The 14,594-nt window shown below is 43.3% G+C and overlaps 1 protein-coding gene across 4 annotated transcripts in view; it reads left to right on the plus strand.

The window, feature by feature from the left end:
• Positions 1 to 14,594, plus strand: part of ARMC8 (armadillo repeat containing 8) — a 231,523-nt gene that overhangs the window by 211,768 nt on the left and 5,161 nt on the right. For all 4 annotated transcript variants that reach the window (XM_082262386.1, XM_082262388.1, XM_082262387.1 and 1 more), the window contains 2 exons: positions 2,701 to 2,773; positions 12,471 to 12,564. In XM_082262386.1, coding sequence (XP_082118512.1) covers positions 2,701 to 2,773; positions 12,471 to 12,564 — 167 coding nt within the window. The remainder of the gene's footprint in view (positions 1 to 2,700; positions 2,774 to 12,470; positions 12,565 to 14,594) is intronic.

Here is a 14,594-nt window from a genome sequence, read left to right on the forward strand (position 1 = left end):
GTGTGGAAACACGCATATGATAAAAACATGCATGTATAGAAAACGCACATGTGTATATATAAAAATGTTGTATAAAAAGTATGATAAAAAATGTTTAAAATTGTTTTAAATGATTAAATTATTAAATTATGTATATGGCAAAAGACTAATTAAAACCAAAAAAATCATATATGCATGTACACACATACGCATCGAGAAAAAGATGTGTATGTATATACATACACACACGCACAGACCCACACATTCTGAAGCGGCCGCAGATCATGGTCGTGAGGTTATATATATATATATATATATATATATATATATATATATATATATATATATACCGTATTTATCGGCGTATAACACGCACTGGCGTATAATACGCACCTAAATTTTAGAGGAGAAATTTCAGGAAAAAAGCTGAATTTTAAAATAAACAGCTTTGAACTCAGAACATTTTTTTTTAAATTAAATGTAGCCTCACCAGTGCCCACGAATGCAGCCTCATCAGCGCAGTGCCCACGAATGCCGCCTCGCCAGCGCAGTGCCCATACATGCAGCCTCACCAGCGCAGTGCCCATACATGCAGCCTCGTCAGCGCAGTGCCCATAATATATATATAGAGGGAGTCAGTCATTGTGTTAGTGGTGTTGGTGGGTGTGTGTGGTTACCTTAGTGGCCCTGGACTGGCCTCGCTGGCTTGGTATACCGATCTGGTATGGCTGGTCATCGACGTTCCTTGAAGCTTGCTCCCAGAGATGATTTGCTGTCCCAAGTCCCAATCTTCCATCCTGCTCTACAGTCGCTGGCTTTGACGGCATGGCTGTTGAACACTAGGTGCTGATGGATAGAGGTTTGTCTGAATCGGTGATTCAAACGTTGTTAAAAGCTAAGAAATCAGCTTATAGGAAGATCTACCAACGTATATGGAAGATGTACATTACGTGGTGTGGGTCTCTTGGGGTTCATCGCTCTTTTCTTGGTGGCTCGGATCTTTACCTTCCTTCAATGGGGTTGAGCAGAAACTGGCCTTGAGTACTTTCAAAGGTCAGGTGTCAGCCTTAGCAGTTTTCTATCAACGGCCCTTAGCCACATACTCCTTGATGCGTACTTTTCTTCAGGGAGTTAGTCACTTGACCCCTCCAGCGCGGTCTCTGTTTCTGCCTTGGGACCTTCATTTGGTTCTCTCAGTCCTCCAGAAGCCTCCTTTTGAGAATCTGCAGGAGATTCCCCTGCCTACGCTGTCCCAGAAGGTGGCCTTTTTAGTGGATTTCACCTCTGCGGGTAGGTTGTCCGAATTGGCGGCGTTATCCTGTCATTCACCTTGGTGGTTCACAATTATAATTATAAGGTGGTACTTCGCCCCTGTCCGTTGTTCCTTCCTTAGGTTGTCTCTGATTTTCATTTGAATGAAGACATTGTGTTCCCTGTGTCCCAGGCCAAAACATCCAAAGGAAATTTGAAATATAAAAGTAAAAAAATCTGCGCTTATCATAGAAGAATACAAATCACTAAAAAAACAGCCAGCATTAATCTGTTGATGGCAGATAGATACAATAAAAGTCCAAATGCACCGCTAAGTTGAAGGTACTAATATGCCCAATGTCCATACAGATGAGATCCTGTCACCAGCTGGTGTGAGATGATAGCACACAACACCAAAAGTGTCCTATAGAGGCTGCTTACCAGACCTCCATAAGTATGGCGCATATAGGAAAATCAAGGAGGGGGGGGGGATCTGCTGTAAAGAGACGAACTTCCATCCAACTCCTCTCCTCCACTCTCCTCTTCTCAGGATGTCAATAATGTTTGGAATTGGAATGCCTAGGCTCTCATGGATAAGAGAGCCATCACCAAAAAAGACAATGGAGTAATGATAGTGAAGCCCCATTGGTATATCTTCAAATGTTTAATAAAAAGGTACTTACAAACAATAAAAGCATAATGAGCATTCAAAAGTGAAATCCGTGGCCGTGGCTCAAAAAGCGTACCAGCATCACGACGTCCAGCCTGACATGTTTCATCCAATGGGATTTCTTCAGTGGCAGACGCCTCTGAAGAAATCGCATTGGATGATACATGTCAGGCTGGACGTCGTGATGCTGGTATGCTTTTTGAGCTGCGACTGGCTTCAGGTGATACACAGAGAGGAAACAAATCCACCTACATAAGTTTTTTATCTGTCTATCTGCAGTCTTCTCTTCTCTACATCCCTCCCCTGTCACCATTTTTCTCTTGGTGCCAGACAAATTTGTCAGAAATTATTCATGCTGACAGCAGAGGAACAAAGCAGCAGACAAAAGTGGCACTTAGAGCTCCTAATTGAGACAAGTGCCCACTATAGAGGGCTATGCTTTGCTCATATTTCATGGCTGAAGTTTACAACCACTTTAACATGGCCCACGTCAGGGTTTGTTTCGCACTCAGTTTTTACTGATCTTTGTATCCAGGCCTACTCCAGCAGAAACTGCTTTTCTGGTACCATTCTGCGGTGTGCAATCTTTATATGGAAAATGTGTTAGTTCTTCATATATAGTATGTTGTATGGAATACAGGAGCAGGCTTTTGTTATGTGTTTTATATTTTGGTTTATCCCCAACTTTTTACATTTTAGGCACCTTTTCATTTCTCATTGTCATGTTCTCAAAGCTTTGGATACTGAATGACTTTTGAGTGTACAAATGTTGCCATTATATTCTGTCTTCCCTATCACAGGGCCATTCTAACCTAAAACTCCAGCTGGCCGCAATGTTCTGCATAGCAAATCTCACGTGGAATGAAGAGGAAGGTAAGAAAGTAAATTTGTATCACTGCCGCCTTAGAGTACTGATTATTGCCTGATCATGCAAATTTCATATCTGTGAAACCACCCCAACCTGAGTCATTTTGATTGCCAGCCATTTAGGATTGCTGCAGATCTGCATGTTTATGCACACATCATTAGTGGTGTGTCCATGCATCTAATGCTGAAAATCAGTAGATCAGTCCTTTCAAGCCACTCTTGGTGACCCTGATGGGGAAGCATTGCCCCATCCTACCTTTTTACCTCAAATGAGTGATGGGAATCTTGTGACCGAATAAAGAAAATTATAACTGTTTTAGATGGAGTTCCCTTTATTATTATAAGAACAAGATTTGTATGTGCCTGCATGACAAGACATTGCTCAAGCTGGTATTACAGACACAATCAGGCTTATTTACTAAGGAGCAATACAAATTTAAAAAACATCTGCGCTTAGACTATAAAGTTGTGAATAAACAAGCAGCCAGCGCTAATTTGTTGATTGCAAATAACAACATAAAAAATATACCCAAAATGCAGCACTAAAAAACACATATAAAACATTTATAAAAAGTGCAATAAAGATGGTCTATGGATAGCATAGAATCCCCACACCAACTTAAGAGCGATAGATGTACACACACACACACACACACACACACACAACACCACAGTGAAGGACCAAACCTGCTTATCAGAAATAGACCCTCAAATTATAGAGCGGTCTAAACAGGTAATATGCATAGTAAGAGCCAAATGCCACTCAGAGCTTCAACTGGATTCCAAGGAATTTCCATTTATAAAACACTGCATTGCTATGGGAGTTCCATCAAATGCTACCATTTAGACATGTACCACCCACGATTTATAAATGGAAGTCCTTCAGTTGTTACCTTTATAGGGATTTAAATAAAGGTACCATAGTGCAAAATGTCTTAAAATCATAAAATGATCTTTCTCTATCGCTCATTGACAGACGTAGTCCTCGGTGATACAGCACCTTCGGGTTATGTTGCCTCCACAGGAGTAGGACTAGACAGGAAATAAAATGCTCTGGCCACACCCTAGGGGCAGTCCCAGAGGGTATATCCTCTCTCTCTCTGCCTCAGCAAATCAGTTTTTTTCTGTCTAGTCAGGAGTAAGGACCTAGATACCTTGCTGGGATCTTCGGTCCTGGCAGGATTTTTTTCTTAGAAAAGAATTTTTTAAGACAGCTTTTTTTCTCCAGTGTTCCTGTGAGATTTTCAAGCAAGAAAGCTGAACTGGGCGACGGGCTGGATGTTGAGATCCAGTGGTCACCCCAGTTCAGCCTACGAGCGCGTGCAGGCCATAGCTCCGCGCTGGGTCGGCCGCGACATAGTCCCACTGGACGGGGACTGACCCTGCGAGTTAAACGTCTCGCTGAAACGCCAAAGACCATGAGTCACGGCGCCCGTATTGGTCGACAGCCCTCCTACCTCGGTGGAGAGGGGTACTGTCAGGAGTTGGCGCCCGCCTGGTTCCGGTATGGTGAGTAGTATGTTCCCCCTTTCCCCCTGACGGGTCTTGTGGTGAATGCGGGCCCCTCTCTGTAATGGTAAGGATGGGTTCCCCTCTATCCTACAACATGTCACAGATCCCCCTAATTGAGTGTGATTTTTGTGTACAAGAAGCCAGGAGGCTTGGTTTGGGAGCTGACAATCTAATTGTAAAGATGTGTAAATGATTGTAGTCAGTGGCAGTACTAGAACTTTACTGTGATAGTATAAGGTATCCTACCTGTCAGTAGCCACAGGGCGATGTCTATACATGTATACTGCATTCCAGATCATTCCTCCAGCTAAGCAGCGGTCCGCATACGGCCCGCTAGGGTCCGGTACCTCCGACCACGCTGACCACCATGAGGGTGAAGGGTTGTGAGGCCGAGATCCTTCTGCAGACATGCCGCTATTCTGTGCAGGCCGCCGCCATTGTCTGGTAGATCGCACGAGGCCGCCATTTTGGTGTAGCCTCGTGTCTCCAGCATGGGGGCGGCCATGTTTGAGGTGACTCAAACACCTCATGGAGCCAGGGGGAGGAGCCGGCAGGCGTGTTAAGGGGCGGAGCCGCCTCTTTTACCCAGGAAATAGGGCCAAAGACTTCCTGTCTGTAACAAGACAAGCACTGAGCAAGCTGATGAAAACTTCTGTGCATCAGGGATGAGCCTTGGGGTCTGTCTCTCTCTCTGTGGGGTCCAAAAAGGCAGGTAACACTGAGGGGCGCTGTTGCGACTGGGGGACAAAAAAAAAAAAAAAAAAAAAAGTTTTTTTTTACTTTGTCATTTTTTGTCGCTGGCAAGTGTCTTGTATAATCATTGACCCTGCCGCATAGGTATCCCCACCTGATCCCCTCAAGGTGGCCGCAGGACCCTCCAGTACCCCACTTGTGTTTTAATGCATTATCGGCAATTTTGGAGTCTTTGGTATCCCGGGTGGAGGTGGCCTGTCAGGGACGGGGGTCAAGTAGCGACCCCCGCCTACCCCTATTGTTTATCAGATACTTCAGATACGGATTCGGAACTGGTCAATGCAGTTGCAGGTCCCTCTTAGGGGGCTGTTGTCTCAGGTAATATCTCCTCAGCAGTGAGGAGCACGTTTCTGCCTCCGCCATAGCACAAGAGTGGTGGATGCACTAGTTGTGTCCGTCCGGGAAACCTTTAGTCTTGAGGTTACACCGGCAGAGGTAGCTGAGACTGAGATTCCTTTTTGGTACTTGTTAGCCTACCAAAAGGGCGAAGGATTTTCCTTTACCCAAATGGGGTCGTTTTGAAACGAACCCCTGTTATTTCCAAACGCATGGCTAGGTGCTATCCGTTTGAGGAATTCCTCTTTATAGGATAGACGGTACCACCTGCTGTCTTGCCACAGACTGTTAGGATAAAAAGACCTCGTAACTAACGAGAACCTTCCTTTTCTGCTCATATAGAGTTGTTCGTTCCGCGAGGGCGGGCGATAAGGCGAAACCCTCCAAAGCCCCTTTAGAGGGGTTTCAAAGGGCGCTGGTCGGGTAAACAAAGAGTCCGGCTCAGCCAAGCCTGAAGAATATAGCCTGATGCGCCCCTACCCATCTCTGGGGTGGGGGGGAGATGTCTTCACCGGTTTCTGGAGGACACAGGATCGAGTTTCGATCACTTCCACCGGTGCGATTCTGCCCTTCTAACATTGAACGGTTTCAGGGGTTCTATTCGAACCTATTCACAATGCCCAGGAAAGAGGGCAAGGTGCGTCCAAATCTGGACTTGGGAAGAAATAGAGTCCATCCGTACAGTGGTGGCCTCCCTGCATAAAAGAGATTTCCTGGCGTCCATAGACATATAGGATGCCTATCTTTATATCCCCATCATCGCAGGACATCAGCGTTTTTTCGCTTTCCCAAAGATCATCCCTGGTTCCCACCAGGAGACTGAACTATCTGGGCCTAAGGTTGGATACATCCTGGGCAAGAGAGTTTCTCCTTGCTGGGAAACTCCAGAAGGTTCAGTCAACGATTCGGATGTTGCTGTCCGTCAATTGGCTGGGACTGATGGTGGCCTTCTTAGAGGCAGTACCGTATACCCAGTCTCATACCTGAATTCTCCTCCTGAAGGAGATTCTTTTTTAATGGAATCAGAATTCCGATTCCCTGGACAATCGGATCCGGTTGAGCGAGCGGACCAGGAAGTCTCCGATGCTCAACCAGGGGAAGTAATTTCTTCCGATAGTATCCAGATTACCAATAAGGGTATCGGAATTGAGAGCGATCAGATTTTGTCTGATTTACTGGATCGAGCAGCTCTAGAGCAGCCCGATTCGGATCCAATCGCATATGGCCTCTTCATCCAGAGGTTTTTTCCCTAGCTGTCCCTTCATTGGGACACCCCGGATGTGGATCTGTTGGCACCTTGGCCTAACAGGAAGGTGCAGAGGTTTGTAGCTCGCGCCACGATCCTCTAGCGGACGCAGCAGAAACGCTGATCGCCCCGTGGGGGCAGTATCAGCTACGGCATGCCTTCCATCCTCTCAAGTTGCTGCGGGAACTTCTTCGCAGGATAGAGGTGGAGGGAATTCCAGTTATTCTGGAAATTCTGAATTGACCTCGTCAAGCCTGGTACGCCGACTTGGCGAGGCTAGTCGCGGACGCTCCTTGGAGACTTCCTCTCAGGGAGGATTTGCGGTCTCAGGGACCGATCTTCCATCTTGCTTTACAGTCGCTGGCTTAATGGCCTGGCCATTGAGACCCAGGTACTGAAGGACAAGGGAGTGTCAGCTTCAGTTATTCCTACCTCCAGTTAAAGCAAGGAAAGCGACTTCCAGCACATGGAAGTCTTATATTGCATGGTGTGAATCTATTGGATTTTCCCCACATACCTATTCGGTAACCCGAATTTTGGTCTGTCTGCAACAAGGGGTTGAGCAGAAACTATCCTTGAGCACGATCAAGGGTCAGGTTTTCGGCGTTAGCAATCTTCTTTCAAGAAACCTTTGGCTAATCATTCCTTGGTGCGGAATTTCATCCAGGGGGTGCGACATCTGGCTCCGCCAGTGCGCGCACCCTTACCGCCTGGTATCTTAATTTAGTGTGGTCGGTTCTTCAGAAACTTCTCTTTGAAGATATTAGGGAGATTCCCTTGCTTACATTCCCAGAAGGTGGCCTTCTTGGTGGCCATTACTTCTCTACGCAGGGTGTCAGAACTGGCCGCATTATCCTGTCGTTCCCCAGATCTGGTGGTTCATAGGGATAAGGTGGTTCTTCTTCCTAATCCATCCTTCCTTCCTAAAGTGGTTTTCGTAAGACGGACTCACTTTTTGTGATCACGGATAGCCCTTGAAGGGGGTTGCCTGTGTCTGCCGCGACCATATCTACATGGATCAGTCAGACGGTGGTACAGGCTTATTCTATTAAGGGTCGGAATCCTCCGTTCCCTGTTAGGGCGCACTTCACTCGAGCGCTCAGTACTTCCTGGGCCTTTCGCCATCAGGCGTCAGTGGTCCAGGTATGTAAAGCGGCCACCTGGTTGTCGGTACATACCTTTACAAAATTTTATAAAATTGATGTGATGGCATCGGCGGATGCCTCATTTGGCCGCAAGGTTTTGCAGGCCGCAATTTGAGGAGACCGGTGGTCTAATTCGAGGGTTTTTTTCTGTTTGAAAATTTTTTTGTTGAGTCTCATCATTAAGGATGAGCATTGTAAACTTCTAGTTGGCACCGGTTGGGCCTTCTAGATTTGGATTTGATTTCCATTTTCCCACCCCTCATTTGTGATACTTCTCTGGGACTTCCCGAAGGTGCTGTATCACCGAGGACTACGTCTGTCAATGAGCGATAGAGAAATATGGATTTTTGTAAAATCTTACCGTAAAATCCTTTTCTCTTAGCTCATTGACAGACGTAGTACCCGCCCCTCTGTTTTTTTGAGTTGGGTTGGGTTAAATTCTCTAAAGACTGCTTTTATGACATAACTGATTTGCTGAGGCAGAGAGAGAGAGGATATACCCTCTGGGACTGCCCCTAGGGTGTGGCCAGAGCATTTTATTTCCTGTCTAGTCCTACTCCTGTGGAGGCAACATAACCCGAAGGTGCTGTATCACCGAGGACTACATCTGTCAATGAGCTAAGAGAAAAGGATTTTACGGTAAGATTTTACAAAAATCCATTTTTAATGCTAAGAGATATGCTCACTTCTAATTGAATTAAAAAATGCACGACAAAATTCATGGCTATGGCGTGCTTACAGCATGCGTCCTAAGTCCCGCATTATGCGTTTCGTCACAGTCTGACGTCATCAGGTTAGCCCCTTCACTGTGGTGTTGTGTGTGTGTGTGTGTGTGTACATCTATTGCACTGAAGCTGGTTTGCCATCTTTATATGAATGTTTTTTTTAGCACTGCACTCTGGGTATATTTCTATTTACTAAGGAAGCTGAGAATCTTCATACAATTAATTGTGTGAGTATTTACTTCAATTATCCAATAATGTGCAGAGGAAATTAGTAAACTGGATTTTGTTTTTCACATGTCTGGATAAAATGATGTGAATATTCTCAGCTCCTTTAGTATATCAGCCCTTAAAGCTTTATGTGCTATTGCAGCATTTTCCCTTTCTTGTTTTCATTGCAGCTTGCATTTTTACATATATAGAGATATAATATATTTTTAACTAAGTTGCAGAAATGTTAGCACAAAATCAACAGTGTTTAAAAAAGCACAGGCAATGATTATTACTATACCACTATATATTTTTTAGTTGTGCTTGATTTTTTGTGCGTTTTTAATAATTGCTAGGATTTTGGAAGACCTGTGCAATGTAAGAAGAGAAATGATGCAGCAGGTATAGAGGTTTATGGCAAATGATAGTTGTTGCCACACTGCATTTTCATAGCTAAATGGAATCTGAGCCTACTTGCTATATGCACAGCATACATATGATGCTGTCCTATGCACAAAAAGTGTTTAAGTTGAATGTATAGCCAACAAATTAAAAGGAAAAAATAATTAGAATCCCTATTATACTTTTATAGCGGTATTTTTTCCACTGGTTGCTTCACCATCTCTATTTACTGTTGGCCATCAAAAAGACAGCAAATTATGACAAATCCAGAATTTTACAGTTATTACCAGAACAGGGACTGAGGATACATTTTCAAATGGAAATATTTGTATATAATAGTGTTCCCTGTTAGGGCGCACTTCACTCGAGCGCTCAGTACTTCCTGGGCCTTTCGCCATCAGGCGTCAGTGGTCCAGGTATGTAAAGCGGCCACCTGGTTGTCGGTACATACCTTTACAAAATTTTATAAAATTGATGTGATGGCATCGGCGGATGCCTCATTTGGCCGCAAGGTTTTGCAGGCCGCAATTTGAGGAGACCGGTGGTCTAATTCGAGGGTTTTTTTCTGTTTGAAAATTTTTTTGTTGAGTCTCATCATTAAGGATGAGCATTGTAAACTTCTAGTTGGCACCGGTTGGGCCTTCTAGATTTGGATTTGATTTCCATTTTCCCACCCCTCATTTGTGATACTTCTCTGGGACTTCCCGAAGGTGCTGTATCACCGAGGACTACGTCTGTCAATGAGCGATAGAGAAATATGGATTTTTGTAAAATCTTACCGTAAAATCCTTTTCTCTTAGCTCATTGACAGACGTAGTACCCGCCCCTCTGTTTTTTTGAGTTGGGTTGGGTTAAATTCTCTAAAGACTGCTTTTATGACATAACTGATTTGCTGAGGCAGAGAGAGAGAGGATATACCCTCTGGGACTGCCCCTAGGGTGTGGCCAGAGCATTTTATTTCCTGTCTAGTCCTACTCCTGTGGAGGCAACATAACCCGAAGGTGCTGTATCACCGAGGACTACATCTGTCAATGAGCTAAGAGAAAAGGATTTTACGGTAAGATTTTACAAAAATCCATTTTTAATGCTAAGAGATATGCTCACTTCTAATTGAATTAAAAAATGCACGACAAAATTCATGGCTATGGCGTGCTTACAGCATGCGTCCTAAGTCCCGCATTATGCGTTTCGTCACAGTCTGACGTCATCAGGTTAGCCCCTTCACTGTGGTGTTGTGTGTGTGTGTGTGTACATCTATTGCACTGAAGCTGGTTTGCCATCTTTATATGAATGTTTTTTTTAGCACTGCACTCTGGGTATATTTCTATTTACTAAGGAAGCTGAGAATCTTCATACAATTAATTGTGTGAGTATTTACTTCAATTATCCAATAATGTGCAGAGGAAATTAGTAAACTGGATTTTGTTTTTCACATGTCTGGATAAAATGATGTGAATATTCTCAGCTCCTTTAGTATATCAGCCCTTAAAGCTTTATGTGCTATTGCAGCATTTTCCCTTTCTTGTTTTCATTGCAGCTTGCATTTTTACATATATAGAGATATAATATATTTTTAACTAAGTTGCAGAAATGTTAGCACAAAATCAACAGTGTTTAAAAAAGCACAGGCAATGATTATTACTATACCACTATATATTTTTTAGTTGTGCTTGATTTTTTGTGCGTTTTTAATAATTGCTAGGATTTTGGAAGACCTGTGCAATGTAAGAAGAGAAATGATGCAGCAGGTATAGAGGTTTATGGCAAATGATAGTTGTTGCCACACTGCATTTTCATAGCTAAATGGAATCTGAGCCTACTTGCTATATGCACAGCATACATATGATGCTGTCCTATGCACAAAAAGTGTTTAAGTTGAATGTATAGCCAACAAATTAAAAGGAAAAAATAATTAGAATCCCTATTATACTTTTATAGCGGTATTTTTTCCACTGGTTGCTTCACCATCTCTATTTACTGTTGGCCATCAAAAAGACAGCAAATTATGACAAATCCAGAATTTTACAGTTATTACCAGAACAGGGACTGAGGATACATTTTCAAATGGAAATATTTGTATATAATAGTATTTGTGTATAACACAGTGTATATAATGGAGGGGTCAGAAGTATGTATTGTACAGTCCAGTAATCAGAAGTATGTAACCTACAACAATAAAGGTATGTACAATACAGCGCAGCGTACAAAGTATGGCAGTCAGGAGTCATTGCTGACCTCTGAACTTTGTATTCTGTGTTGTATGTTGCACACTCCTGACTGGTACACTCGTAGAATACAGAGGTAAAAAAGTCCTTTGTGCTGTAGTCACTGTAAGCCAAATGTTCTTTTTTTACAGCAGTATGTGGATATCATGCACAATTTATATTCATAGCTGTACTCCTAGAACTAGATGTTTAGAACGTATCCTACTATGCAGTACATGTACGTTATGAAAGCCAAGCTCCAGGAGGTAACATTATACCTCTATGTGGATTGTTTAGTGAGTTATAAATTCATTCAAATTTTAGGTTAAAGTGGTTCTAAATCCCTGGTGTTTTCTTTTTACCTCAATGCATATCCTGCATTAAGATAAACACTCTACTATCCCCCCCAATCTCTATAAACACTTACCTGAGCCTGTCAGCAATCCAGCGCTGTGCCCAGATGCAGTCTTCTCTCTCCTCCCTTCCTCTTCTCACAGGGACTTGGGCAGCAGCAAGAGCCATTGGCTCCTGCTACTTTCAGTCAAATCCTGTGAGTAGAGAAAGGGGGGGGGGCACACTGTTTGTGTCTATAGATGCACGCAAAGTGGCTCGGCATCAAACCTGCAGGTGTGCCACCATAGGAAGCAGCTTCTTGTGGTGGCACACCGAGAAGAGGAGGAGCCTGGAGCGCTGGCAAGGAGACCCCATGAAAGGAGGATTGGGGTCGCTCTATGCAAAACCATTGCACAGAGCCGGTAAGTATAACATGTTTATTATATTAGGAGGAAAAAAATTAGCATTTCCAATCACTTTAAGAAGTGCAATGATGACTAAAGCACGAATCCTGTTCAATTAAAAATCTAAATACTGTTTATAAAATGAGGATCTATCTAAATGACTAATTAAAACTCTACAATACTTTTATCTTTTTTCCTTGCAAATGACAAACTGCTTATATGCAGTCTAGGGCCTAACAATAAATAGTGTATTTTACTAATTAAAAATATGTCTGCATTATTGTACAACATCTTATCTAATAGTTTGCATTATGGTGTGCAGTGCCTAAAATGTCTCTGGCACCTACAGGGAAAGGCAGAGGATTAGAGCTCATTATTCTGTAATCACTTCTACACATCCCTCCAAATTTGCCAATGTAGTGTCTTCCCTCCATAGGCTCACAAGAGCGGCAGGATAAGCTGCGAGAAATTGGGATTGTTGACATTCTGCACAAACTGAGTCAATCGACAGATCCAAACCTCTGTGACAAGTAAGTATGCTTGAAGCATGCAGTGAATGTATATGTACTTGAAGCCCCTAGAAAATAAGTGGCAGTCCCAACACACAGTATTGACTGCAATGTAGAAACGGAAACTGGAATTGCATTTCTTTCCTAAAACGATATGAAACTTCAGCCCAAATTTATTATATACAGTATAGCTGCCTGCAAGTATCTTTGTCCAGTACTTTTAGTACTATGGGAACCTCTAAACCCAAATATTCTAATATGGAAATTGAAAGTTTAGTGCAAGAATGTATAATCCTGGCCCTCTACCTCCCACAAAGCCCACTTAACATTAAACAAGCAATGGGGATTTGTGGGAAGTGAAGAGGCGGCAGGTCAGCCCTTGAATTTCTAGACAAAAGCTCCCTAAATTTAGTAGCTCTGAGCCCCTGAGGACATTGGGCACAAATCCGTACTGCCATCTATGTGTTACTATATGTTGTTTAGGAAAGGAAATGCTCACTTTGGCGTTGTGATTTGTAGACCTTTCCACATTTGGACTTTTGTCTAATTGTTTGAAGGGAAGTGTTGTACTTCTCATCCAGTCATCCAAGATCTTTTCTGCCTTATTTTTGTGCCATATGAGGGCTATAAGAAAGAATCTGAATGCTACTTCCTTTTGACTTTTCTAAAAAAATGAGTCTGTTAGTAATATTCAAGGTGGTATTTGGAACAAGGATAATCAAGGAAAATTCTGAAAAATACCTAGTAATCTTATTGTTAAAAAAATGTATGGATTCAATTCTAGTAAAGTCTTAACTGCATTGAAATGCTTAGTAGAGTTCGGGAGACTCAAAGCAATGTTTCTCCTGAAATATGTATAAATTAGAGATTGACCGATTATCAGCAACACAGATATATCGGGGGCCGATATGCACTTACCCAGATATATAGGGCCCTTGAGGTTACCGATATTGCAGAGAAGCCGCTCAGCTGTCATTACAAGGAGCGGGAGGGGACGCCCCCCTCCCCGCCGCCTTCCACGGCTTACCCGGGTCTCCCGTCCCACCGGGATACCTGGGCATTCCACCGCCGCCTCCGAAGAGACGACCCTGTGTAGCATGAAAATATGTCCTCGGTCCTCGGTCTCCATGACATCACTTCCGGGTACTCAGCGCCAAATTAAAAAAACTGACAGCATTCAAAACAGCCAAGCTTGGCGTTTTGAATTATTTTCAGTGCTGGGGAGGGGTTTGGGGTCTTTTAGACCCCCAGATCTCTCGACAGGGAGTACTTTTAGAAAAAAAATAATAATAATTTTTTACATGTTCGAAAATATCGGCCGATACCAATATCCGATGACCAAAGTATCGGTATCAGCATTAAAAAAACAATATCGGTCAATCACTAGTATAAATAGGCCCATTCAAAAGGGAAAAGCTGTAACGCTCCTTGCGTTTCTTATAAGGTGTGGATTTTCAGCTGCAGAAGTAGTTCCACATCAGTAGTCATGTAGGAGATATGCTGAGATACCAATCCCAACCTCAATGACTCATCATGTATGGAAGGTCTTATTTCAGCCAGTAAATACACACAGTAATTAAGCTGGTTCCTAGTGTGACTTTATATACATGTGGTAAGACAATGATAAAGGTCTTAGGGATAGGTTTGAGTGGAAGTGGTAGGTGACAGACACTTGAGGTGAGACAGTGCAGATGGATGCAGGAAGGGTTAGCGATCATGTATGATAACAGATGACAGAGTAGCAGGTGCATACAGGAGAGATCAACCCAGTGCAGGAAATAGTAGCAGTAGCCTCAAGAGCTAGCAATCTAGTTATGCAGATGTAAAAGACAGTCCTTGCTATGCAGAGCTAAATAGTGTAAGCCTAGTACAAGTCTATAGAGATTTCCCCTGTGGGGTACTTAGCACTAATAGCGATAGCCGAAGGATCGCTCAGGAGATGCGGATGATCCAGTAGCAGGATGCAGGGATCAGCACAGCGAGGTTCGTCAGCGAGGAGAGCTTGCAAGCATGGAAGCTTCAAGCAAGATTAGTATCCAGGTACTGGTGTT

This window comes from Pelophylax lessonae (assembly GCF_965119305.1).
Source record: "Pelophylax lessonae genome assembly, chromosome: 6".
NCBI classification, from domain to species: domain Eukaryota; kingdom Metazoa; phylum Chordata; class Amphibia; order Anura; family Ranidae; genus Pelophylax; species Pelophylax lessonae.